Source organism: Symphalangus syndactylus, chromosome 5 (assembly GCF_028878055.3).
Source record: "Symphalangus syndactylus isolate Jambi chromosome 5, NHGRI_mSymSyn1-v2.1_pri, whole genome shotgun sequence".
NCBI classification, from domain to species: Eukaryota; Metazoa; Chordata; class Mammalia; order Primates; family Hylobatidae; genus Symphalangus; species Symphalangus syndactylus.
In genome coordinates, this window is record NC_072427.2 from 90,501,557 (window position 1) to 90,527,299 (window position 25,743).

The window sequence follows — 25,743 nt, forward strand, 5'->3', positions numbered from 1 at the left end:
ATTATAACCAGCATAGAAATCTGCACCAACCAGTTCAGAGCACGGTCAAATCACAGTCTTGCCTCTAGGTTAAATATGAAGGGGTGGAATGGGCAGTGAAATTCACTGACTGTATCTACATGGAAAAAGAAAAATATTGGGGAAAGGCAGCAATTTATTCTTCATAACAACATTCATGTTAACTTTAAATGAAGTGAATGTACAGTCAGCAAAGATAATTGTGAAGATGGGATGGATTTTTGCAGAAGGCTCTTGTTTTCCTTCTCGGAAAAGGCTTGATTCCCGAATACTATGATTCTTTAAACGACCACCTGAATAGTGAAGAGTTAGGAAAGGCAATACGCATTTTTGGTGTTTTTATTAATTAAAGACTACAATGCCCATTTCCAGTTTTTTCATGGTGTGCAGAGTAGGTGAGGTCCATCCTCTGCAAAGCATAAGCCACATCTAATTCACTTGAGGAGATGCAAATAGGTCTGATAAAGGGGCAGATAAAAATGAATGTCTTCGTGTAAATATTCAATCATAAGATATTTAGGAACATGCACATCCACGTTAGAATTGAATCTTACTTTAACTGAGCTCAGTTTTGACAGTCAATTGTAGATTTCTGGTTGACCCTAATTTTTACACTTGTATTTCACTGATAATATGTAATAATACCCCTACATATTAAATATATGTAAATATCATCTTCATATGCTTTAAGATAATAAAAACTTTTGAAAGTCATGGTACAATACAGACTTTTATCTACCATTTGTTGGATTAACAAGTAGGAGTGTTGAGTGTTGAGAAAAATTATGATGAATTTGCAGCTTTTACTTAGTAACTTCATGGAATTCACAAAAACCTTGAAACCTCTTAAAAGTCACATTCTACTTTGAAATCTGGGAAAATCGATTCCTTCTCTCACTGTCAAGTATCAGTTCTGATGACTCCGACATCTCCTCTTCAGGTAATGTTGGCAAAGCTGCAGGCCAGTCTTAGGATGGAAAGGAAGGATGCTATCACCGTGTTGTAAAATGTCAGCCAAGCGCTCAGTGGAGCTTGGGGAAGTCTTTGCTATACTACAGTTGTATTACTGACCTTCTCAGGACTGGCCAGATTAAAAGAAGCCTGTGGATGACTTGCTGGCCTGGGTGGACATTGATCAGCCCCCTGGCAACAGAGGAGGAAAAAAGTCAGTTCAATGGGTTGAGATCACTGTAAAATGCATACTTGAAAAGGGAGCTTCACTCATCTGTTAAGATAAAATTAAGGTACAGAGAGGAATAAAAATGTTAAAATGAGCTCTTCCTTTCTTGCATCATTTCTGGTAACACACAATATAGAAGTTTTCCAAGTTCAGGCCCTAAAGGGCAATCCAATTCCAAGAATCAGTATTTGTTTTGACTAAGGCAAATTTACCACAGCGACTCATTGTTTTGTTTTGTGTTTCAATTTTCCTAAGGAAGTTCTTGCTTTACTGGCTAGAATTTTTATGAAAATATAAAATATTTCTAAACTTCTTAAAGAGCATGCATTGTTTCTAGAGCAGGGGGACAAAATTGAAGAATTGACTCCAGATACATCACCAATCTGTCTCCTTTCCCTATCAGGGAGAAACACAGTCTTTCCTGTTCTCATTCAGAAATGTAATCCCAAACAAACCATTTAATCCTCCAGAGTGGCCAATGCCTGTCTCATAACATTGCCCTATGAAAATGTGTGCAACACTTTTTTCCTGCCAGTCCTGAGAACGGCAGCTCAGGTTCCAGGGCACGATAGCTGCATTTAACGTCTCAAATAATGTAACTGGGCATGATAAATTATTCACAATGCGATGGAATGCTAGCAAGTCTTGAGGATAGAATTACTCTAGCTCATGCTCTTAATTTGTTGACTCCCAATAACACAGGGAAAACTGGACAGCAGGTGGAACTACGTCAGCAATGCTTTAAGATGTGTGCCTTGTGCTGCTAATATGCTAGAGATTCCTACTGTTGTTTGCTTTTGTTTTCACTGCTGGGTTGTGCAAACGTCGCTGTTTTCTAAATTTATCAAGTATGTATTTCCGTTTGTCTCAATGAGGGGGTGATTTGTGGGGAAGGCTTGATCCAGGTCTCAAGTTGTTCATATGCCCACCTTCCGAAAATGACAGAGACAGAGAATTTCCTAAAACAACCAGCAAAAGGCACTGACAGTGAGTTAAGGCACAGGACAAAGAGAGGAAAAGGAAGATTCTTTGTTTTAAATATTCACCAAAATACAAAACATTTGCAAATCCCCTGGCTTCATACTAAAATAAAAAAGCATGCCTTTCCCAGTAATTGATTATAAATTTTATTAGGAATTTCTAATTTTACTTATTACTTTTACCCTAATGTGTTTCAGCTGCAGTTACACCCAAATTCATTCTATTTCACCAACAGGGAAACTCTTGTCTAGAAAACCCTATCAGTACTACATATTCCAACTGTAGGTTCAGTCATCAGAGAAATAATCAGAGAAGAAAAGTGTCATATTGTATATGCCAGTTTTGAAAATCAATCTCTTTTTTCCTTCTGACCCTTCTTACAATTTAATCCATGATTGAGATCTAGGATTCTATTTTTTCATTTATGTTGAATGCAATGTGCTTTAGGACCCATCTAAAATATGGAAGGTTTAATTAAGAGTGTCCCTGGTAGGATGCCACGTGGACAGTGGAGTATTTGGTGTCAAGACCTTTCACTTGGCATTGATCATGGCACCACCATAAGCATCTCAAACTCTTCTCTGTGCTTTGCAGCAAGGTCAGTGGAGCAGGGACATGAGGTACAAGTAATTCTAAATGCACAGTTGTAGGAAGACTTCTAGAAATCAGAGAGCACACTCCCTTAGAAACAATGCTATACATGTCTGTGGAGTTTTCACACTGGGACCAAAAAAAAAATTCCTCAAAGCAGATCACCTGGAGAATGTGATTAAAATACTGATTCTTTGGTCCTATCTCCCAGACATTCTGATCCAGAAAGTCTGGCAGAGGCCCAAGAGTGTGCGTTTTAACAAGTACCCCGTGTGTTCCTGGCACAGAGCTGTACTGAGAGCTGCTGCTACACCAGCAGGGTACCAAGGCAGAGGTATTTATAGGCGCTGGGTGCACCTCCGTGTTCAGCAAGCATTCTTTGGGAAAACCGGAATAGAGAATTCAGGAAATACATCCACCATTTCTGCCAGGTGGTGGCAAGAACAAGGACTGCCCCATTTCTTGAGCAGGAAGTCCCATGTTCAGGGAAGAAATTGGCAGGAGAGGGTGCTTAGAGTTGGAGATGAGCAAAAGAGGGAGCTCCAGGCAGCCTGGGGGCCAAGAGGTCTAGGAACCGGTGCCTCTTCCCATTGCCTACAACCCAGCGACCCCCTGAGGACCTGGCCTATATCAGCCATTGTGCCTGTAGCTCCTGGCCACAGTGTCTGGCATTTGGTGGTCAAAACTCCAGCCCCAGGCTGTCCCCATCACACTACTCCTGAGACATGCCCCCACTTTTTAAAGTTTTCAAAGGATTCCCGGCACTGAAAGCATCAGGGGATAACTAAGGGTTTGAAAAAAAGGTTTCACCACTGCATCTTGTCTTGCTCATCTCCATGGCAGTGTGTGCCTTTGGCATGCTGGACCTTAACTGAAAGGATGCCAAAGGGGCAGGAGTTATGGGAGGCTGGTGCAGCAGCAAATTCTACCCTTTCCTAAAATATTAAAGTTCTAGTTTCCTGTTCTAGTAACTGTTGGATGTTATTAAAATTGAGCTGGGTGATTCATGACAAAGATGCCATATGCAGAGACCCATGGCAGCCTTGAGATGTAGACACAGATGTGTACAACTCAGGGAAGAGAGATGGAGAGTTGTGACATTGAAGGTGGGGGCACAAGTAACCTGGAAACCTGCTGCTCCTCCTAACGTCATACACCGCCCTGAGCTGGGTGCCTTCCCAGACTCCGGACTCAGTGTCCAGACACTCCTCTACTTGCGGAAATACAGCTGACTCCTGGCAGAGGGAGAAAGAGCACGGCATCACCAACCCCAGTAGAACCCACTCCAGGTGGGTAAGCACAGGCCATTATGAAGGCCTCAGGATGCTGGGCAAAGCAGAATTGCTGAGTATACATCGCGCAGGGTGAAGTTATGGAGGAGGCAGATTGGTGCTTGGGGACCTGCCACTCTTCCCTTTCCAAAACTCTTGATTCCCCTCTTGCTGTAAGGTAACCAATAACCCTTAAGCCTAGCCACATTGAGTTGTCCTAAAAAGCAGAGCTGCTTAAACATCTCCTCAGCCCTCTGAGTCCTGATGTCTAGAGGTGAAGACCATAAATCTGGACTTCCCAAGGGCCTCATCAATGACCTGTGGGCCAACCCTGGCACATCAAATTTCCCCATCCTGGGGGCATATTTAAGCAATGGGCCCCTGAAGAAAACAAAGTGCCCCCGATCACAAAGGAGTGGAAAGGCAGTTTGATATGAAATTATTTAACTTTTCTAAATGACCCAAAACATGATGTTATTTTTAGGTTGTATATTCATCTATAGTGATCTAATCATATTTTTGTCATAACTGATTGGGATTAACAGCAAAGGAAGTAGGGGTCAGGTGCAGTGGCTCATGCTTATAATCCCAATGCTTTGGAAGGCCCATGTGGGAGGATCGCTTCAGGCCAAGAGTTTAAGAACAGCCTGGGCAAATAGTGAGACCCCTGTCCCTACAAAAAAAAAAAAAATGTTTAAAATTAACTAGGCATGGCAGCAAGTGCCCGTAGTCCTAGCTCTCCGGAAGGCTGAGGCAGGAGGATCCCTTGAGCCCAGGAGTACGAGGTTACAGTGAGCTATGATCGTGCCACTGCAATCCAGCCTGGGCAACAAAGCAAGACTATGTCTCAAAAAAAATTTTTAAAGACCGGGCAAGCTATCTCACGCCTGTAATCCCAGCACTTTGGGAGGCTGAGGTGGGCAGGTCACCTGAGGTCAGGAGTTCGAGCCCAGCCTGGCCAACATGGTGAAACCCTGTCTGTACTAAAAATACAAAAATTAGCCGGGCATGGTGGCAGGCGCCTATAATCCCAGCTACTCGGGAGGCTGGGGCAGGAGAATCACTTGAACCCGGAAGGCAGAGGTTGTGGTGAGCCGAGATCACACCACTGCACTCTAGCTTGGGTGACAGAGCAAAGCTCCATCTCAAAAAAAAAAAAAGCCAAGGAACTTTGTCTATCTGCACATGCATGCACCTTCTAGTACCTTGCTTGTGATAGCATAATGCTGGGCATAGAAGGTACTCTCCACTTTAATGAGTAACTGAGCACCTAGAAATGCTGGACTAGCCTGTGTGTAGTCAACAGTCATCCATTAGTTAAGTCCTCCTGAAATTGCCAAGTGTTAACAGATCACCAGCTTCAGCAGAGAATGCAGCATGAGCAGAGAGCGAGTGTATGTGATCAGCAGTTGCCGTCCTGTTCACAAAACCAAAACTATCCTGCTCTGCGATCTATGAAGACAAAGCAGGAGCTTTAGTTGCTGTTGTGCCCGCCGCGCCTCCATGGATAGGCCATTTATCTGACCCAACTAGCTCTTCAGCAACCACGATCGGAAAAGGGTTTGCTTCAGGCTGGCTCACGGCTTGGGATCTTTCAGTCTAATCTACAGGCTTTTCAGGACCTGAGCTTCATGCGGGGTTTCTGCAAAATAGTGCAATCTGTAGTCAACAACCCTGAACTCTTAACAAGCCAGCTTCTCGGGCAGGAGCCCTGCTGGGTCCCAGCTCTGGGCCTGGGAGGCCTGTGTGCGCGAAACACGCGGCAGCAGCGCAGGAGGCTCTGACAAATTGGAGTCATACTGAGGCATGCGGAGAGGAGGATGAAAGGAAAACTGAGACGGGGCTCTGAATAGCTCTCAGCTGCCTCTCCTGGGCCCTATTAGGAACTAAGGCTTATTGCAGAATGGAGAAAGTTTTGAGAAAAGAAGGCACGATTGCATTGTTTTCACACCTTGGACCAAGGCATTCAGAATTCGGAGGTCCTCATCAGCCCACACAGCAAGAACCTGGTGACATAGGCCTGGCAGGGCTGCAGGGCTGCAGGGCCCTGGTCTGGGGAAGTTCTTAAAAGGAAACTCTGTACCAACGTCACCTTGACTGCGTCTATAAGCTGTGGCTTCGCTGTTCTGGCAGCTCTCAAGTGGCCAGTTGACCACAACAAAGTCTATGTCTTCTTTGGACCAAGGAAATGGAAGGGAACGGCTGTGTCCCCAGGCCCAGCCTTTCCGCTGCGGCCCATTTTGCTCATTCCTCCTCTAAGTGCTTCCCAGGAAACACGGCCCGTGGTACGTCCTGCATCCAGACTCTCCAAATGGGCAACGTGGAGGCCGTGCCTGAGCCCATGATGGCAAAGTCCTTCTTTGGTCGTAATCAAAGATAGACCTCTTCTTTACGACTTTGTCCTAAAGTCCCCCCATGATGAGTAGAAAGACCCAGTTATTTAATAACCCTCATTAGTTTCTAGCCCAGCCAAAGACAATTCAACTTCCTAGAGTCCTGATTTGTTTCTTAAGGGCCTTGGCACTCTCTGATGAGGTGCCCAGCTCCCCTAGAAGACGACAAGCCCTTCAGGAAATAAGAAACATGAGGCTACGTTACCAGTCCCCAGGGCTCAGCACCTCAAGGGTCACTGTTCTTTTTCCACCGATTGATTATTTAGCTGGGTACACATTTCAGTAGCAGAAACCTCTTAAGTTTCTCTCCCTGTGTATATTCAAAAGAACACTACAAGCATCAGGAAGCATCCACTCCGAGCTGCAAAACGTCACCCTCCACTCAGGTATCCAAATGCACCTCACATTCCCCTTCCTCCTCATTCATACTAGACGTATTTCGAAGAGAATTATGTGGCATGACCCTATTCTGAATCTCCTGCCAGCTTATACCCTCCCCACAACGCCAGACCTGAACACTTTGCCTTGTCTGATAGAAACACACTTGATAGACAAAGATAACCACAGAAGGGCTGTGGAAATCATGGTTGGCTTAAATGTGCTATTGGCTGTCCGTGCTTGGAGCTGGGGTGGGAGCGAGCCCCTCAGCCAGCCACCCCACAGCCCAACAATCACTCCCTTCCACCGCCACCTTTCACTCAGAGACTGGTCCTTCTAAAGGAAACCTGTTGCATCATCGTCCCTTCCAGCTCCAAATTAAATGCATCAAAAGATGTATGTGCCAAAGAGAGCGGCCCTGATGGAAAAAACATTACCTCTCCATTTTCCTGACACCCAGCCTGAGGAAAGTCACTGGAACTTGTACCAGGAGCTAACGATTTGTTACTCTGGCACAGTTTCCTTTATGCCCCAGGCCCCTCATATGTCTTGTTGTCTGGCTACCTGTGTTGACACTAACATTAATAGTATCACTTAGGTTTTCCCAATACATGACTGAGCATCAATCAGCACTCCCTTCCTCCCTACAGGCCTGAAAAACACACATCACTGGCAAGATGTAGGTTATTGAGCTGAATCCCAATTGCAGGGAGGAATATTATTGCCCAGAGCTCCCTGGAAACTCAGGTAAATTCTGTGCCAAGAAAGAATGATCAGGGGCCACACAGGCACCTACTGGGTACCATCCCCTCAGGTAAAGCAGCTCCTAGCAGAACAAACCCAACCCATCTGGCCCAGTGTGCTATCCAAAACCCAGTCTGCAAGTTTACCTTTTCCAAAAGCTAAAAGAAGATAACATCTATACTTATTGGGGACACAATCACAGAATTGCATTGAAATACTTCTTGTCTGAATTTGCATTTGTACAGGTCAGAAAAGGGTGTTGGTTATATATATTCTACCTAATTTGTGATTCGGGATATAAAACGAACTCTCATTCATTCATGTATGATAACCAATGCTAACTCTATATCAGCAAATTAACATACTATGTTCTCAGTGCTGCCAGTTGACTGTTTACTTAAGTGAACCATCCTGTGAAAAGACAGCTCCCATCGAAACATTGCCAACCAACCAACCAGTATCTACAGCTAGTACCTCTCCCTGGAACTGTAGACTGGGGAATTTAACTACACATTCAGCATCTCCATGTGGACATCTAACAGAGACCTCAGAATCTATAAGCTCCAAATTAGATGTCTAATCTTTCCCCCTAAATTGCTCCACCCATAACATTCCTTATCTAGGTTAATGGCAACTCCAGCCTCTTAGCCATTCTGGCCATAATCCTTAATCATCAAGGACTCCTCCTCTCTTCTCTAAAATTCTAACCCCAACAGGATTTTTTCAGCCCTCAAGCTTATCAGCATAGAACTTGCATGCAGAGCAAACTACATTTTCCCTGTCCTGATCCTCAAACCCAGTGGATCCTTCCATGAGTCCAAAGGCCCCAAGGGTCCAAATACAAAAGGGTCCAAGTGGCAAAAACCAAGCTGTGTGCTCTAACAATTCTGATTTATAAAGAAACACATTTGCTTCTTTGTAGTACCCTTGGCATAATCCTTAACCATGAACACTTTTTTAAAATTCCCTTGAGATCCCACCCCTTTAGAACGTTACTACTTCAAAGAAATAAAAATATGGAAAACTAACTCAAAATCAATTTCTTTCTCGACACATTAGTTTCACCCAGACACAAAATGATCTAGAGCACCACGTGGGAGCGGGTAACCGGGAGAGCAGAACGGATTTGAGTCCTGGGAGAATATGGCTCAAAGAGAACAAATGGCACATTATATATGCTGCTCACTCTTAGGCCAACTCAGGCGGATACGTCCCAAATCAAGTCATATCCTCCCAAAATGTGAACCCAGAGCTGTTACCCAGAACCAGCCTTGATCTTGGAGCAACTGCTACTGAGGGCAAGAAACAGTCCATGTCTCAGCCCCATCTCTCCATGCTGACCAGTTGATATGGAGGGGAGGAAAGGCAACATGCCACCATCATGAATACACAACGTGCACCGTTTTATAATCACCCACCACAAGGTAAGAATTTTTAAATAGCCAAAAAAGTCCAAAAAGGGGGAAAATGGTCTAAACCACCTGTTGAGGAGGGCCACAGCTACTGTTTCTTTGTTCAGGATCACTGGATTCACAGGATTTGGGAGGGAGAGAAGCAGTTTCTGCAACAGAAGAACAATTTTAGAGTCATTAAGTGGCAAAAACCAAGCTGTGTGCTCTAACAATTCTGATTTATAAAGAAACACATTTGCTTCTTTGTAGTACCCCTGGCATAATCCTTAACCATGAACACTTTTTTTAAATTCCTTTGAGATCCCATCCCTTTAGAACATTATTTCTTTAAAGAAATAAAGATGTGGAAAACTAACTCAAAATCAATTTCTTTCTCGACACATTAGTTTCACCCAGACAAAAAATGATCTAAAGCTTCCACAGCTGATCAAGGAAAATAAATGCCAGACAAATGGAGATAAAAGAGACAGAGATGTTTGATTTGGGCCATGATTTTTGTCCAGATAGTCAATTGCTCAAAATAATAATGAATAAATATTCACTCACAGGAACCTGCAAGAAGCTGTGGTCAGATTATCAAAGGAAACAGTCCATGCTCTCTGGAATTTTTTTAAATCTGAAAGATGCAATCTGGAATACACATGGGAGGCAGCCATGGTAAAATAAAAAAAATGGGGCTGCTGAAAATAGAGCTCCAATTTTTGTGGAAAACGAAGGTGTTTAGGCCCCTCCCTCAGCAAGGATTGATTGGCTGAAAACCTTCCCATGGAATTTGGTGTTCCTGGCAGCCTGTGAGGGCAGGTGTCCCGTTCATCCTGCCAAGGAGGAGTATGTTCAGCCTTCCCCTCTCATCGGCCTTCAATACTCAACTGCTGCTGCTTCCTGGTGACGTTGTCTTAGAGATGCCCTCACCCCATTATCACTCTGTATTGTCTCATAGCAAGAAAATGAGATATTACAGCAAGACTCTCCAAAAGTGGGTCTAGTTTTCCAGCATTCCCAACTCCCTGTTACATTCAAGGGGAACAGATCCCTTACTTGACTCTACTTGAAATTGGGAGGAAGTTACCCCTGATGTATTAAAATACCTCCCCACATGTTTTAATGTAGAGGGCTTTAAACAAAAAAGAAAGCATGGGGAAAAAACAATTTTTTTTTATTATACTTTAAGTTCTAGGGTACATGTGCACAATGTGAAGGTTTGTTACATATGTATACATGTGCCATGTTGGTGTGCTGCACCCGTTAACTTGTCATTTACATTAGGTATATCTCCTAATGCTATCCTTCCCCTCTCCCCGCACCCCATGACAGGCCCCAGTGTGTGATGGAAAAAAACAAATTTTTTTTAAAGCTCTCACGGTTCTTCCTCACTTTATTTTAAGCATTAGACAAATAGGTGGATTTTTACTATTAACCTACTCCTGGAGTATTCCGAGTTCTAGAATTTCGTCTTCTAAAATTTTTCCAAAAAATAACAACCATTGCCAAGTTAGCCTCCCTGTGCAGCTGGTATCTGGCAAGCCAGCCCTTCTTCCAGCTCTCTCTTTCCCAGGTCTTTCTACCACTCCTCTTGTCTACTCACCTGTGGTCTTTTGTTCGTCTGAATTGTAGCCAGAGTTTTCATTTCCACTTTCTGTCTCAGTTTCTTTGTTTGTCTTCTTTTTTTCAGATTTCCTACAATTAGATCATTTTATGTTCATGTTAATTGTTGACATTAACATTGCCAAATGGGCAATGGATACCTACGCAGTTCACATGGTTACTCTCAAGAGTATGCTTACACATTGAACTTAACACAAGTCTATAGCTTTGTCGCTGCATTGCAGGTATGGACGCCTGCCTATTCACACATTCCCATTATGGGGAGAGATGAAAGTTTATCATGGTCCAAGGACTCCACTCCCCAGTTGTTACTCAACTCTCAGAAACCATTCACCAAATAAAGCAAGAGTCAGCAAACTATGACCCACAGGCCAAATCTGACCCACTCCTTGTTTTCGTAAATAAAGTTTCATTGGAACACAGTTACACCTATCAGCTCACATATTGTCTACGGCTACCTCAACATGTAGCCATACTCATGTTATAACAGCAGACTTGAGTCCTCATGACAAAGACTATATGGCTGGCAAAACTAAAAATACTTACTACGTAGCCCTTTATGGAAAAATTGTGCCAACTCCTGAAATAAAGCAAAAGTTGGTGCAGCCTCCTAGGGTTTGGAGGCTGGAAGGAAGTCTGGCAATGGATAGCCAAAGAATTTTAAGTAGTCACACTTGACCTCTAAGGATGTATGCTAGGGAAACAATCAAGGACATGTACAAATATGTACTTGAAAGAATGTTGATTCGTGAGCTATTTATAAAAGCAAACTGCAAACAACCAAGTGCCCAATCAGAGGGGACTAGTAAAATAAATGATGGTGGTTCTCTAAAATGGAATTCCACGGTGTCTGTCAAAATTATTACATGTGAGAGCTCTCACACACTGCCAGTGGGAGTGTAAGCCTGTACACCTTCTTTGGAAAAATGTGGCACTGTCTAAAGCTGAAGATATGCTACCTTCTGGCCCAGCTTTTAGGACTAGATACAGTCTCCCCTTGGTATTTGTTAGAGATTGATTCCAGGACCCCTGCAGATACCAAAATTTGCAAATGCTCAAGTCTCTGATATAAAATGGTGTAGGATTTGCATATGCATATATCCTACACACATCCTCCCATATACTTTAAATTATCCCCAGATTATTTATAATACCTAATACCATGTAAATGCTATGCAAATAGTTGTTATACTGTACTGCTTCTTTATTTTGTATTATTTTTTACTGTTGTATATTTTTTCAAATATTTTTGATCCATTGTTGGTTGAATCAGAGGATGTGGAACCTGCAGATAAAGAGGGTCAGCTGTATTTCCCCACAGAACCAAACAGAAATGAGTACTTATGTTCACCAAAAGACCCCTACAATAATACTCAGAGTAGTTGTTTTTTGTTGTTGTTGTTTCTGGGTGACAAGGTCTCACTCTGTCACCCAGGTTGGAGTGCAGTGGTGTGTTCTCGGCTCACTGTAACTTCTGCCTCCTGGGCTCAAAGGATCCTCCCAAGTCAGCCTCCTGAGTATCTGGGACTACAGGAAAGCACCAACACGCCCAGCTTATTTTGTACTTTTTGTGGAGATGGGGTTTTTCCATGTTGTCCGCACTGGTCTCAAACTCCTGGGCTCAAGGGATCCACTGCCTTGGCCTCCCAAAGCGCTGGGACTATGAGAGTGAGCCACCATGCCTGGCCAGAGCAGTAGTGTTTGTAATGGTCCCAACCTGAAAACTATTCAAACACCCATTTAAAAAAAAAAGGTAAAAATAAATTGCATATGTGCCCAGAATGTAATATTACATAATAATGAACCACTGACACTCACGTGCCACGGTATGGATCAGTCTCACAGTGAGAGGCTCAAGAAGGCAGACATAAATGAGTATACACAAAATGACACCATTGATATATGCACCTAATCTCTGGGGATGTGGGAAAGATGTCAGAAGAATGTCACCTTTGGGGAGGAGGGGTAGGCAGCAATTTGACCGGGGTCTAGGGGGCTTTGGGGATGCTGAGGATGTTCTAGCTGTGAATTTCAGCCATCAAGCCCAGGCATTTGTGCTTTTTGTGAAACCTGATCAAGCTACACACCTGTAACTTGTGCACTTTTCTGTACTTATAAGTATCTATCTAAAACTATCAAACAAATAATACAAAAATGCTGTGAGCAAGTATTTGTTAACAGAAATAATCTTCAGAATGTGCCAAGTGAAAAGAGCAAGCTATGAAATAATGATTACTATAATCCACATTTCACAAAATGCTTTGTGTGCATATGGGTATATACATGAATATTTGAGTATGTAGGTACATACATAGTTAACAATAATTACTTCGGAACTATAGAAGTGTGGGTGATTTTTTTAAACTATTTCTTGTGCCTATCTTTATATTTATTTTTTCTAAAGGTAAACATGCATTGATTTTTTTCCATAATAAACATACAACTATATATAGATAATTTTAATTATTTTAATGCAAAAGAAGTCCTCAAGCAGCTGGAGTGAGCACCATGGACATCGTGAAAGGGGAAAGCAAGTGGGGTTGGATTATCCAGTGGGCAATCCCCATTGTCCCTCTGGAGCTTAATGCAGTCTCACCTAAGTTCAAGGGCTGCACAGAGACAAAGGTGCCCAAGCCCTGAGGCAGGCCCGTCCAGTTCACATTCAGACAAAAAACTCTACAAAGCGTGCAACAGTGAGTACCTGGCATGTACATCAGGCACTCAAGATATACTAGCTTTTCTCATGCTCCCAGTGTCATATTCTATAGTTGTTGTTATCCTCTACCCATTATCCTGAGTAGCTATTGATCACTTTATTGTGCTTTCAAATCACCTAAGACCCCAGAGAACAGAAATGGAAGATGTTGGCACAGTCAACAACGGTGAACCGACAGTCCAGGCTTCCATCCCGCTGGTAGTAGCAATCAAGAGAAATGCCAGAATAATTATCAGGGTCTATTTTTCTTCCTCTTCCCTTGCCCTAAGTCAGGCCTCAAAGGAGAAATATTTTCAGACTGCTGCTTGGTGGTGTCCTCTCTCCAAACTTTGCAATTGCCAGGGGTCAGAGGGAGAAGGGATAGGCTTTGCCACGTGGTGATTGTGCACCTTCATTCACAGAATGTAGCCAAAAGGTATTTTAGAATCTCAGCACTTAAAAATGTAAATATTCTAATAAAATACTGATAACTACATGTGTTGTTATATTACCCACAACAAACAACGGCTGTCGAAAAAACCCTCCCCTTGGTGCACATATGGCTATGTAAATATTGCAGACATTTAAAAGGGTTACTGGCTACTTGTTGTAAGTCCTTGACACAGTTACCTTAAAAGTGCTTGCAGCTACTTCTGGGCAGCCTGGGAATGAAAGGAATTTTTCTGTCCTGTCCACTCCCCGTGGCTGAATGAGCACCGAACACTGCCTAATTTGTCTGCCTGGACGGTTTCACGTGACTTGCAGGCATCCGGCTTGGCTCACTTCTCTCCACTACCCCAGAAATTCCAGTAGGACCTCTGCTGGTGACCCTGGCCTCCGCCCAAAGCTGGAGGGATGATAGTCATGGTGCACAGTGTCCTCTTGTGGAAAGAGCTGCAAATGCCAGACACTAAAAAAATCTCCATTTCCCTAAGTGAACCAGAGCAAGTCAAAGGTAAGCAGTGGCAACCCATCTATTTCATTCCACAGTTAATGTTGCCCTATGAGTTTGTGATTGGCATACGTGTTTTTCAGCATTGTCTACTTTCAGTACTTAATTTTGGATAACATAAATCCAAAAATCCCACAGCTGTGTGTATGTATTGCTGTTATTACTGTTGTTGTTCAATATTTTTGTTTTGTTTTCAGAAAATAGATGTGGTTTCAAACTTACCTTTGAAATTGAATACGACATCCTGCAAAAAAGAACAAAATTACATTAGAAAAATCAGGATACTTATTCTAAAAATCGAGTCTCATTAATTTTTATAGACACCCTTATTTTAACAGACACAACATTAGTATTTGTGACCCAAGGAGTATTATTAAGTTTTCCCATACCAAATTATCAAATGACTTCCAAGCATAGGAAAGTAGAATTCACTGTTAACTATTAGAAAAATAAATAACTCCTAGGTACCTGAAATATAGGCTGTATAGTACTTACTATATTTCAGTCACCCAGGGGTATTTACTTATTACTTTGTGAATATTGAATTTGATTAGTGTGACTATACAGACTCCATATACCAAGAAAAGATGTTCTGTGTTATCAATCACTGCTGCTCTTCATTCAATTTTTACCATGTGCCAGCACCAAGCGGGCTGTGTACAAAAGCTCATTTAACTGTTACAATAACTCAAAAGTAGGTGTTACTGTTATTATATAACAGACTAGACACTATTATATTAATATTACCATATTTCTTTAATTCAAAGATACATTTTCAATCAATATGTACCAACGGTACCCACTGATACAGTTGTGCCCCCACCCCCATCAAAAAAAAAAACACTGTCATTAAATTGCTAATGTTTTTAGTCAGTGGATCCATAGACTGATTAGAAGGAATCTAGGATTTGAAGGTGGGGAGTAAAAAGCCACAGATCAAGTCCCTAACCTTTTGTCCCAAAAGCCTGTGATCTTTACAACCGAGCTTTACTGTCTAGGCCTTCTATATATCAAGCTTGATTAAGATTTTTTAAATACTCATTGTCCTCAGTTTTTAGATAACGTTCTCATGTATTTTCAGTTCTAATAACATCTGCCAATTTACATCCCGAACTAAAACAATTCTATCTGTATTGCAGAAAAGAGACTATTAGGTAAGAGATGAATGGAATGCCTCCAATGTCCCCAGTGTAAGCACAGTTAACAAACCTGCACATTGTGCACATGTACCCTAAAACTTAAAGCATAATAATAATAAAATTAAAAAAAAAAAGAAAGGAGCTTAATTAGATCCCATTTGTCAGTTTTGGCTTTTGTTGCCATTGCTTTTAGTGTTTTAGACATGAAGTCCTTGCCCATGCCTATGTCCTGAATGGTATTGCCTAGGTTTTCTTCTAGGGTTTTGTGGGGTCGGGGGAGGGGGGAGGGATAGCATTAGGAGATATACCTAATGTTAAATGACGAGTTAATGGGTGCAGCACACCAACATGGCACATGTATATATATGTAACAAACCTGCACGTTGTGCACATGTACCCTAAAACTTAAAGTATCATAAAAAAAAGAAAAGGGAACAATGTTATATTTCTGATAGCTAAATAAATAATCTTGTAACTTAAAGGAAAAAAAAAAAGAAAAGAAAAGAGCCTGGGGTCCCTCTAGAATGCTGCCAACCCAAAGCCCCCAGGCCAGGCTGAGCAGAACCTCAGCCATTCCTATGTGGCCAGTTAATCAGTCGGCTTACTGAGAAATCTCTGGATAGCAGCAGAGAACCAGAAAATACTTTCTGAAAATTTTTGATGTTTAATATTTTTTAAGCATTGAAATAATCATCATAGAGAAATCCAGACCTTTACTCATCTTTCACACTTATGTGAAGGTATAGCATAATTTCCACTATGAATCACACCTGGTGGGGCAAGATGGGCATTGTAAGTAGACTGTGGCAGCCCTGTTCGTAGCCTTATCTGGACTTACTCTGAATGGGGTGGGCGGGGGTGGGGGGACAGTTCACTCTTACAAGGGCTTTTCATCTCAAAGTTAAAGAAAAGATTAAATCTAGGATGGATCACAGAATCTTTTAATATACTTATTTAATTATTGCTACCCATCTGTAGGATAATATGTATTCCCATTCTGTAGATGAAGAAACTAAAAATCACCTCCTGCATATCCTGTGTGGGCCAACAACCATCGGTTAATCTTCTTATGAGATGAGTATAGAACAGACAAAAGCTGAAGGGAACCAGGATGTACAAATAACCAGAATTTCTCCAACGACTCCACATAGCTCATGTTAGAAATAACGTGCTGAAGGTACTGAACAATCTGTAGTCACATCTCTATTAAAATCTAAGTCATTTAGTGGTTTTCCTTTAAAATCCAGGGTCTTCTATTCGAGTAACCCATCTGGGGCATATGGAATAATTCCCAGGTAAAAACAATTTCCCATCTAATTTAGGTCCAACAGGAGTTTACTGCCTTTCAATTTCTGCTTCCCAGAGAATAAAGGTATATCACAGATGGAACAGAACTGAGAACCCAGAAATAAATCCACGTATTTACAGCTAACTGATTTTTGGCAAAGGTGCCAAGAATATACACTGGGAAAAGGCTGCCTCTTCAATATATGGTGCTGAGAAAACTGGATATCCATATACAAAAGAATGAAATTAGGCCCCTATCTCTTACCATATACAAAATTGACTCAAAGTGGATACAAAATAAACTCAAAGAAACATAAGACACCAAACTATAAAACTACTAGAAGAAAACATAGGATAAATCCTTCAGGACATTGGCCTAGACAAAGATTTTATGGCTAAGTCTTCAAAATCACAGGCAACAAAAAGAAAAATAGACAAATGGGACTATACTGAACTGAAAAGCTTCTGCACAGCAAAAGAAACAATCAACAGCAAAAATATAACCTACAGAATGGGAGGAAATATTGGCAAACTATTCGTCCAACAGGGTATTAATATCCAGACTATATAAGGAACTCAAACATCTCAACAGCAAAAAAAAAAATACAATTTTAAAATGAGTTAATGGTCTCAACACACATTTCTCAATTTAGATATCTTCTTAGACATGTAAATGGTCAACAAATGTATGAAAAAATATTCAACATCACTAATTATCAGGGAAATGCAAATCAAAACCACAATGAGATATGATCTCACCCTAGTTAGAATGGCTATTATCAAAAAGACAAAAAATAAAAATGCTGGTGAGAATGAACAGAAATGGAAACTCTCATACTCTATTGGTGGGAATGTAAATTAGTACAGTCATTATGGAAAACAGTATGAAGGTTTTTCAAAAAAAAACTAAAAATAGAGCTACCATACAATCAGGCAATCTGGGTATCCCAAAGAATTGAAATTAGTACATCAAAGAGATATCTGCACCCCCACATTTATTGCAGCACTATTCACAATAGCTAAGATATGAAATGAATCTAAATATCTATTAATAGATGAGTGGATAAAGAAAATGTGGCACATATACACCATGGAATACTATTCCACCGTAAAACAGAATGAAATCCACAGCACGTGGATGAGCCTGGAGGGCACTGTGTTAAGTGAAATAAGTCAGGCACAGAAAGATAAATACCACATGTTCTCACTCATATGCTAGGAGCTAAAAAAAAAATTGAGCACACTGAAGCAGCGATTATAATTGTGGGGATCAGAGGCTGGGAAGGGGAGGTAGTGGGGGGAAGCTAGGGACAGCTTGGTTAATGAACACAAAGTTACAGCTAGGTAAGAGGAAGAGGTTCAGTGTTCTGCAGCACTGTAAAGGGAATATGGTTAACTATAAGGTGCTGTGTTTTCAAAAGTCTGGAAGAGAAGATTTTTGAATGTTCACCACACAAAGAAATGATAAATGTTTGAGATGATGGATATGATAATTACCCTGATTTGATCATTATACATTGTACACACATATCAAAATATCACTCTGTATGCCATTTTTAAAAAGACAAATACTGCATGATTCCACTTATATAAGATACTTAGAATAGTCAAATTGATAGAGATAGAAAGTAGAATCGTGGTTGCCAGGGACTGGGGGGAAGCGGGAATAGGGAGTTATTGTTTGATAGGTACAGAGTTTATTTTGCAAGATGAACCTAGATCTGTAGATGGATGGTAGTGATGGTTGCACAAAAGTGTAAATGTATTTAATGCTACTGAACTGTACACTCAAAAATGGTTAAAATGGAAAATTTTATGTAGATTTTGCCACAATTTTTTAAAATAAACAAGTTTTAACAATAAACATGCAAAACTAGCCAGGAGAACACTAAAACGGAAAGCTACAAGGCAGACTCGCCCAAGGAGACATTAAAACATACTATAAAACTTCTATAATTAAAACAGTACAGTGTAAGTGCATGAATAGGCAAACAGACCAATGGAACAGAATAGAGAGCCCAGAAAGAGACCTAAGTGTATATGGAAATTAGTGTATGATAAAGGTGGCATCTCAAACCACCAGGCCAAAGACAGAGATTTCAGTCAATGCTGCTGGGACAACTGCTTAGTTATTTGGAAGAAGACAAAATTAGATGCATACAACATATCACATAGAAGAATGAATAAAACCTAGAAAGACAAATAAATGAAATCATATAAGATATAAGCACCAGAAAAAAAAAAACTTACATATAAGGAAAGACTTCCTATGACTCAAAACGCAGATAAAGGGGCGCCATCAGTCCTGACATCAAAAGAATTCTTAAAATTAGAAGGAGTAAAAAGCCCAAAAATCTGAGAGAGAAAAGAATGAGCAAAAGATATAGAGTGACAAGTTATAAAAACATATAAAAATTGTTCTCAATTATAGAAAAAGATAGAACAGTAGTTCAACCTCACTTATAATAAGATAGAATCAAAACTATGCTGAGATACCATTTATTTACTTACTTTCCAGGTTGGCATAAACTAAACAGTACGATGACACCCTGCTGGCCAGGCTGTGGGGAAACAGGAACTCTCATGTGCTGCTGGTAAGCATGCAAATTGTACAACCTTGCTGGAGGGAAATTTGGCAATCCGTGACAAAACGACATACACACGTAGCTTTTGACCTAGCAATCCCACTTCTGAGCATTTACCCAAAAGCTACACCTCCATAAATATGAACATACACAACATTATTCATTGCAACATTGCTTGTAATGGCAAAATACCAGAAATGACCTAAATGCTTATATACTGGAGAATGGTTGAATAAACCATGGTACATCTACACAATGTTATAACCATGCAGCTGTAATAAGAAAGGAAGGAAATCTCGATGAACTGACATGGATCGATTTCCAGGATATATTGTAAGGGAAAAAAAGTAAAACGCAAAAGAATATCTATAGTGTACCGCCCTTCATGTAAGAAGGAAGGGAATATAAGAAAATATTGATGTGTCTGAAATTTTCCTAAGTTATACTACAGAGTGAATCCCCCAATCACAAACCAAATTCATCGAGGAGCTAAGACTAGACCTTTAGTTTAGTTAAGGCTAGACCACGCATTTTAGTGAGATACTCCATGTAAAAGAGTTAGTTAGCACAGTGCCTGGCACACACACACTAAGTGTTCACTGAGTGGCAGTTAGTGTTAAGAAAACTCAAAATGTAGTTCAACTGACATGCAAGCTAACATCAAAACTCCGATCTTAAGAAAAATAATTTAACTGTAGAAAATGTTCAAACAGGAGTACATGAAGTTTTTAACAAAAGGAAGAAAGGTAAGGACAAACACACATTCAGCACACGGCAAGTCCTGGAGCATTCTCATGATAAAGCGTCCGTAGGCTTCTGAAGCCACAAACTGCCTAATGCTATGACGAGCCCACCCAGTGTTTATGTGCCCACCCCACCCTTGATCCCAACCCCAAGCAAGGCTACTGCTTTCATATGATGTGGGAGTATCTCAGAGAACTTCATTCTAAAGAAACACGTAATTATTTTTATTAATTGTATTGGTACTATTTTTTATTAACAGAAGATCTTATTTTTTCTTTCTACCACTCTATCAACATTCACCTACAAAGGGAGATTTAAAATTCTTCAGAATAGGAAACAACCATTTAACGTGCTCAGATATGTAGATATTATTCTAAGAAACCATAGCATCTAAATGACATTATAATAGTTATACATCCTTACAAATAAGCACAAAAATCCAATAATCATTGTCTTTGGTGAGAAGGGCACGGCTTCAATCATCTTTTCAAGAGCATGAAGATCTTGGTCTTCCTAAGGGGTTGCATCAGGCCCCAAAGAAACAGCTTCCTTCCTGAAGAAACTCCTTTTCTGGACTATAAATCATGCTGCTATAAAGACACATGCACACGTATGTTTATTGCGGCACTATTCACAATAGCAAAGACTTGGAACCAACCCAAATGTCCAACAATGACAGACTGGATTAAGAAAATGTGGCACATATACACCATGGAATACTATGCAGCCATAAAAAATGATGAGTTCATGTCCTTTGTAGGGACATGGATGAAGCTGGAAATCATCATTCTCAGTAAACTATCGCAAGGACAAAAAACCAAACACCGCATGTTCTCACTCATAGGTGGGAATTGAACAATGAGAACACATGGACACAGGAAGGGGAACATCACACTCCGGGGCCTGTTGTGGGGTGGGGGGAGGGGGGAGGGATGGCATTAGGAGATATACCTAATGCTAAATGACGAGTTAATGGGTGCAGCACACCAACATGGCACATGGATACATATGTAACAAACCTGCACATTGTGCACATGTACCCTAGAACTTAAAGTACAATTAAAAAAAAAAAGAAAAGAAAGTCCTTTTCTTCTCCAAGAATTTGCCACCGTTTCTTTCAAGGACTCTTAAAGCCAATGTGTCTTTCATTGTGGTTTTTATTTTATTGTTATTGTCTGAGCTTTATTAAAACACACAGATAAATAAAAATTACGTGTATTTACAGTGTACGCTGTGATATTTTGAGCTATGTACACATTGTGAAATGATTAAATCAAGCTAATTCATATAACCATCATCTCATGTATTCATCGCTATTTTGTGGTGAGAATATCTAAGACCTATTCTCTTAGCAATTTTCTTTTTTTTTTTTTTTTTTTTTATTATACTTTAGGGTTTTAGGGTACATGTGCACAATGTGCAGTTTTGTTACATATGTATCCATGTGCCATGTTGATTTCCTGCACCCATTAACTCGTCATTTAGCATTAGGTGTATCTCCTAATGCTGTCCCTCCCCCCTCCCCCCACCCCACAACAGTCCCCGGAGCGTGATGTTCCCCTTCCTGTGTCCATGAGTTCTCATTGTTCAATTCCCACCTATGAGTGAGAACATGCGGTGTTTGGTTTTTTGTCCTTGCGATAGTTTACTGAGAATGATGTTTTCCAGTTTCATCCATGTCCCTACAAAGGACACGAACTCATCATTTTTCATGGCTGCATAGTATTCCATGGTGTATATGTGCCACATTTTCTTAATCCAGTCTATCGTTGTTGGACATTTGGGTTGGTTCCAACTCTTTGCTATTGTGAATAGTGCCGCAATAAACATACGTGTGCATGTGTCTTTATAGCAGCATGATTTATAGTCCTTTGGGTATATACCCAGTAATGGGATGGCTGGGTCAAATGGTATTTCTAGTTCGAGATCCCTGAGGAATCGCCACACTGACTTCCACAATGGTTGAACTAGTTTACAGTCCCACCAACAGTGTAAAAGTGTTCCTATTTCTCCACATCCTCTCCAGCACCTGTTGTTTCCTGACTTTTTAATGATGGCCATTCTAACTGGCGTGAGATGGTATCTCACTGTGGTTTTGATTTGCATTTCTCTGATGGCCAGTGATGAGGAGCATTTCTTCATGTGTTTTTTGGCTGCATAAATGTCTTCTTTTGAGAAGTGTCTGTTCATGTCCTCTGCCCACTTTTTGATGGGGTTGTTTGTTTTTTTCTTGTAAATTTGTTTGAGTTCATTGTAGATTCTGGATATTAGCCCTTTGTCAGATGAGTAGGTTGCAAAAATTTTCTCCCATTGTGTAGGTTGCCTGTTCACTCTGATGATAGTTTCTTTTGCTGTGCAGAAGCTCTTTAGTTTAATGAGATCCCATTTGTCGATTTTGGCTTTTGTTGCCATTGCTTTTGGTGTTTTAGACATGAAGTCCTTGCCCACGCCTATGTCCTGAATGGTATTGCCTAGGTTTTCTTGTAGGATTTTAATGGTTTTAGGTCTAACATATAAGTCTTTAATCCATCTTGAATTAATTTTTGTATAAGGTGTAAGGAAGGGATCCAGTTGCAGCTTTCCACATATGGCTAGCCAGTTTTCCCAGCACCATTTATTAAATAGGGAATCCTTTCCCCATTTCTTGTTTTTGTCAGGTTTGTCAAAGATCAGATAGTTGTAGCTATGCGGCATCATTTCTGAGGGCTCTGTTCTGTTCCATTGATCTATGTCTCTGTTGTGGTACCAGTACCACGCTGTTTTGGTTACTGTAGCCTTGTAGTATAGTTTAAAGTCAGGTAGCGTGATGCCTCCAGCTTTGTTCTTTTGGCTTAGGATTGACTTGGCGATGCGGGCTCTTTTTTGGTTCCATATGAACTTTAAAGTAGTTTTTTCCAATTCTGTGAAGAAAGTCATTGGTAGCTTGATGGGGATGGCATTGAATCTATAAATTACCTTGGGCAGTATGGCCATTTTCACGATATTGATTCTTCCAACCCATGAGCATGGAATGTTCTTCCATTTGTTTGTATCCTCTTTTATTTCATTGAGCAGTGGTTTGTAGTTCTCCTTGAAGAGGTCCTTCACGTCCCTTGTAAGTTGGATTCCTAGGTATTTTATTCTCTTTGAAGCAATTGTGAATGGGAGTTCACTCATGATTTGGCTCTCTGTTTGTCTGTTATTGGTGTACAAGAATGCTTGTGATTTTTGTACATTAATTTTGTATCCTGAGACTTTGCTGAAGTTGCTGATCAGCTTAAGGAGATTTTGGGCTGAGACAATGGGGTTTTCTAGATATACAATCATGTCATCTGCAAACAGGGACAATTTGACTTCCTCTTTTCCTAATTGAATACCCTTTATTTCCTTCTCCTGCCTGATTGCTCTGGCCAGAACTTCCAGCACTATGTTGAATAGGAGCGGTGAGAGAGGGCATCCCTGTCTTGTGCCAGTTTTCAGAGGGAATGCTTCCAGTTTTTGCCCATTCAGTATGATATTGGCTGTGGGTTTGTCGTAGATAGCTCTTATTATTTTGAGATACGTCCCATCAATACCTAATTTATTGAGAGTTTTTAGCATGAAGGGTTGTTGAATTTTGTCAAAGGCCTTTTCTGCATCTATTGAGATAATCATGTGGTTTTTGTCTTTGGTTCTGTTTATATGCTGGATTACATTTATTGATTTGCGTATGTTGAACCAGCCTTGCATCCCAGGGATGAAGCCCACTTGATCATGGTGGATAAGCTTTTTGATGTGCTGCTGGATTCGGTTTGCCAGTATTTTATTGAGGATTTTTGCATCAATGTTCATCAAGGATATTGGTCTGAAATTCTCTTTTTTGGTTAAGTCTCTGCCAGGTTTTGGTATCAGGACGATGCTGGCTTCGTAAAATGTGTTAGGGAGGATTCCCTCTTTTTCTATCGATTGGAATAGTTTCAGAAGGAATGGTACCAGTTCCTCCTTGTACCTCTGGTAGAATTCAGCTGTGAATCCATCAGGTCCTGGACTCTTTTTGGTTGGTAAGCTATTGATTATTGCCACAATTTCAGAACCTGTTATTGGTCTATTCAGAGATTCAACTTCTTCCTGGTTTAGTCTTGGGAGGGTGTATTTGTCGAGGAATTTATCCATTTCTTCTAGATTTTCTAGTTTATTTGCATAGAGGTGTTTGTAGTATTCTCTGATGGTAGATTGTATTTCTGTGGGATCGGTGGTGATATCCCCTTTTTCGTTTTTTATTGCATCTATTTGATTCTTCTCTCTTTTCTTCTTTATTAGTCTTGCTAGCGGTCCATCAATTTTGTTGATCTTTTCAAAAAACCAGCTCCTGGATTCATTAATTTTTTGAAGGGTTTTTTGTGTCTCTATTTCCTTCAGTTCTGCTCTGATTTTAGTTATTTCTAGCCTTCTGCTAGCTTTTGAATGTGTTTGCTCTTGCTTTTCTAGTTCTTTTAATTGTGATGTTAGGGTGTCAATTTTGGATCTTTCCTGCTTTCTCTTGTGGGCATTTAGTGCTATAAATTTCCCTCTACACACTGCTTTGAACGTGTCCCAGAGATTCTGGTATGTTGTGTCTTTGTTCTCGTTGGTTTCAAAGAACATCTTTATTTCTTCCTTCATTTCATTATGTACCCAATAGTCATTCAGGAGCAGGTTGTTCAGTTTCCATGTAGTTGAGCGGTTTTGACTGAGTTTCTTAATCCTGAGTTCTAGTTTGATTGCACTGTGGTCTGAGAGACAGTTTGTTATAATCTCTGTTCTTTTACATTTGCTGAGAAGAGCTTTACTTCCAACTATGTGGTCAATTTTGGAATAGGTGCGGTGTGGTGCTGAAAAAAATGTATATTCTGTTGATTTGGGGTGGAGAGTTCTGTAGATGTCTATTAGGTCCACTTTATGTAGAGCTGAGTTCAATTCCTGGATATCCTTGTTAACTTTCTGTCTCGTTGATCTGTCTAATGCTGACAGTGGGGTGTTAAAATCTCCCATTATTATTGTGTGGGAGTTTAAGTCCCTTTGTAGGTCACCGAGGACTTGCTTTATGAATCTGGGTGCTCCTGTGTTGGGTGCATATATATTTAGGATAGTTAGCTCTTCTTGTTGAATTGATCCCTTTACCATTATGTAATGGCCTTCTTTGTCTCTTTTGATCTTTGTTGGTTTAAAGTCTATTTTATCAGAGACTAGGATTGCAACCCCTGCCTTTTTTTGTTTTCCAGTTGCTTGATAAATCTTCCTCCATCCCTTTATTTTGAGTCTATGTGTGTCTCTGCACGTGAGATGGGTTTCCTGAATACAGCACACTGATGAGTCCTGACTCCTTATCCAGTTTGCCAGTCTGTGTCTTTTGATTGGAGCATTTAGCCCATTTACATTTAACGTGAATGTTGTTATGTGTGAATCTGATCCTGTCATTATGATGTTAGTTGGTTATTTTGCTCGTTAGTTGCTATAGTTTCTTCCTAGCCTCGATGGTCTTTACAATTTGGCATGTTTTTGCAGGGGCTGGTACCGGTTGTTCCTTTCCATGTTTAGTGCTTCCTTCAGGAGCTCTTTTAGGGCAGGCCTGGTGGTGACAAAATCACTCAGCGTTTGCTTGTCTGTAAAGTATTTTATTTCTCCTTCACTTATGAAGCTTAGTTTGGCGGGATAGGAAATTCTGGGCTGAAAATTCTTTTCTTTAAGAATGTTGAATATCGGCCCCCACTCTCTTCTGGCTTGTAGAGTTTCTGCTGAGAGATCAGCTGTTAGTCTGATGGGCTTCCCTT

General features: G+C 40.7%; 1 protein-coding gene across 1 annotated transcript in view; it reads right to left on the reverse strand.

Annotated features, from left to right (window-relative positions):
* Positions 1–343: 343 nt before the first annotated feature.
* Positions 344–25,743, reverse strand: part of IGSF5 (immunoglobulin superfamily member 5) — a 63,036-nt gene continuing 37,636 nt past the window's right edge. The window contains exons 6-9 of the mRNA XM_055279734.2: positions 14,443–14,464; positions 10,554–10,645; positions 9,038–9,117; positions 344–1,161 (exon numbers count right to left, since the gene is read on the reverse strand). Coding sequence (XP_055135709.2) covers positions 1,066–1,161; positions 9,038–9,117; positions 10,554–10,645; positions 14,443–14,464 — 290 coding nt within the window. The 3' untranslated portion in view covers positions 344–1,065. The remainder of the gene's footprint in view (positions 1,162–9,037; positions 9,118–10,553; positions 10,646–14,442; positions 14,465–25,743) is intronic.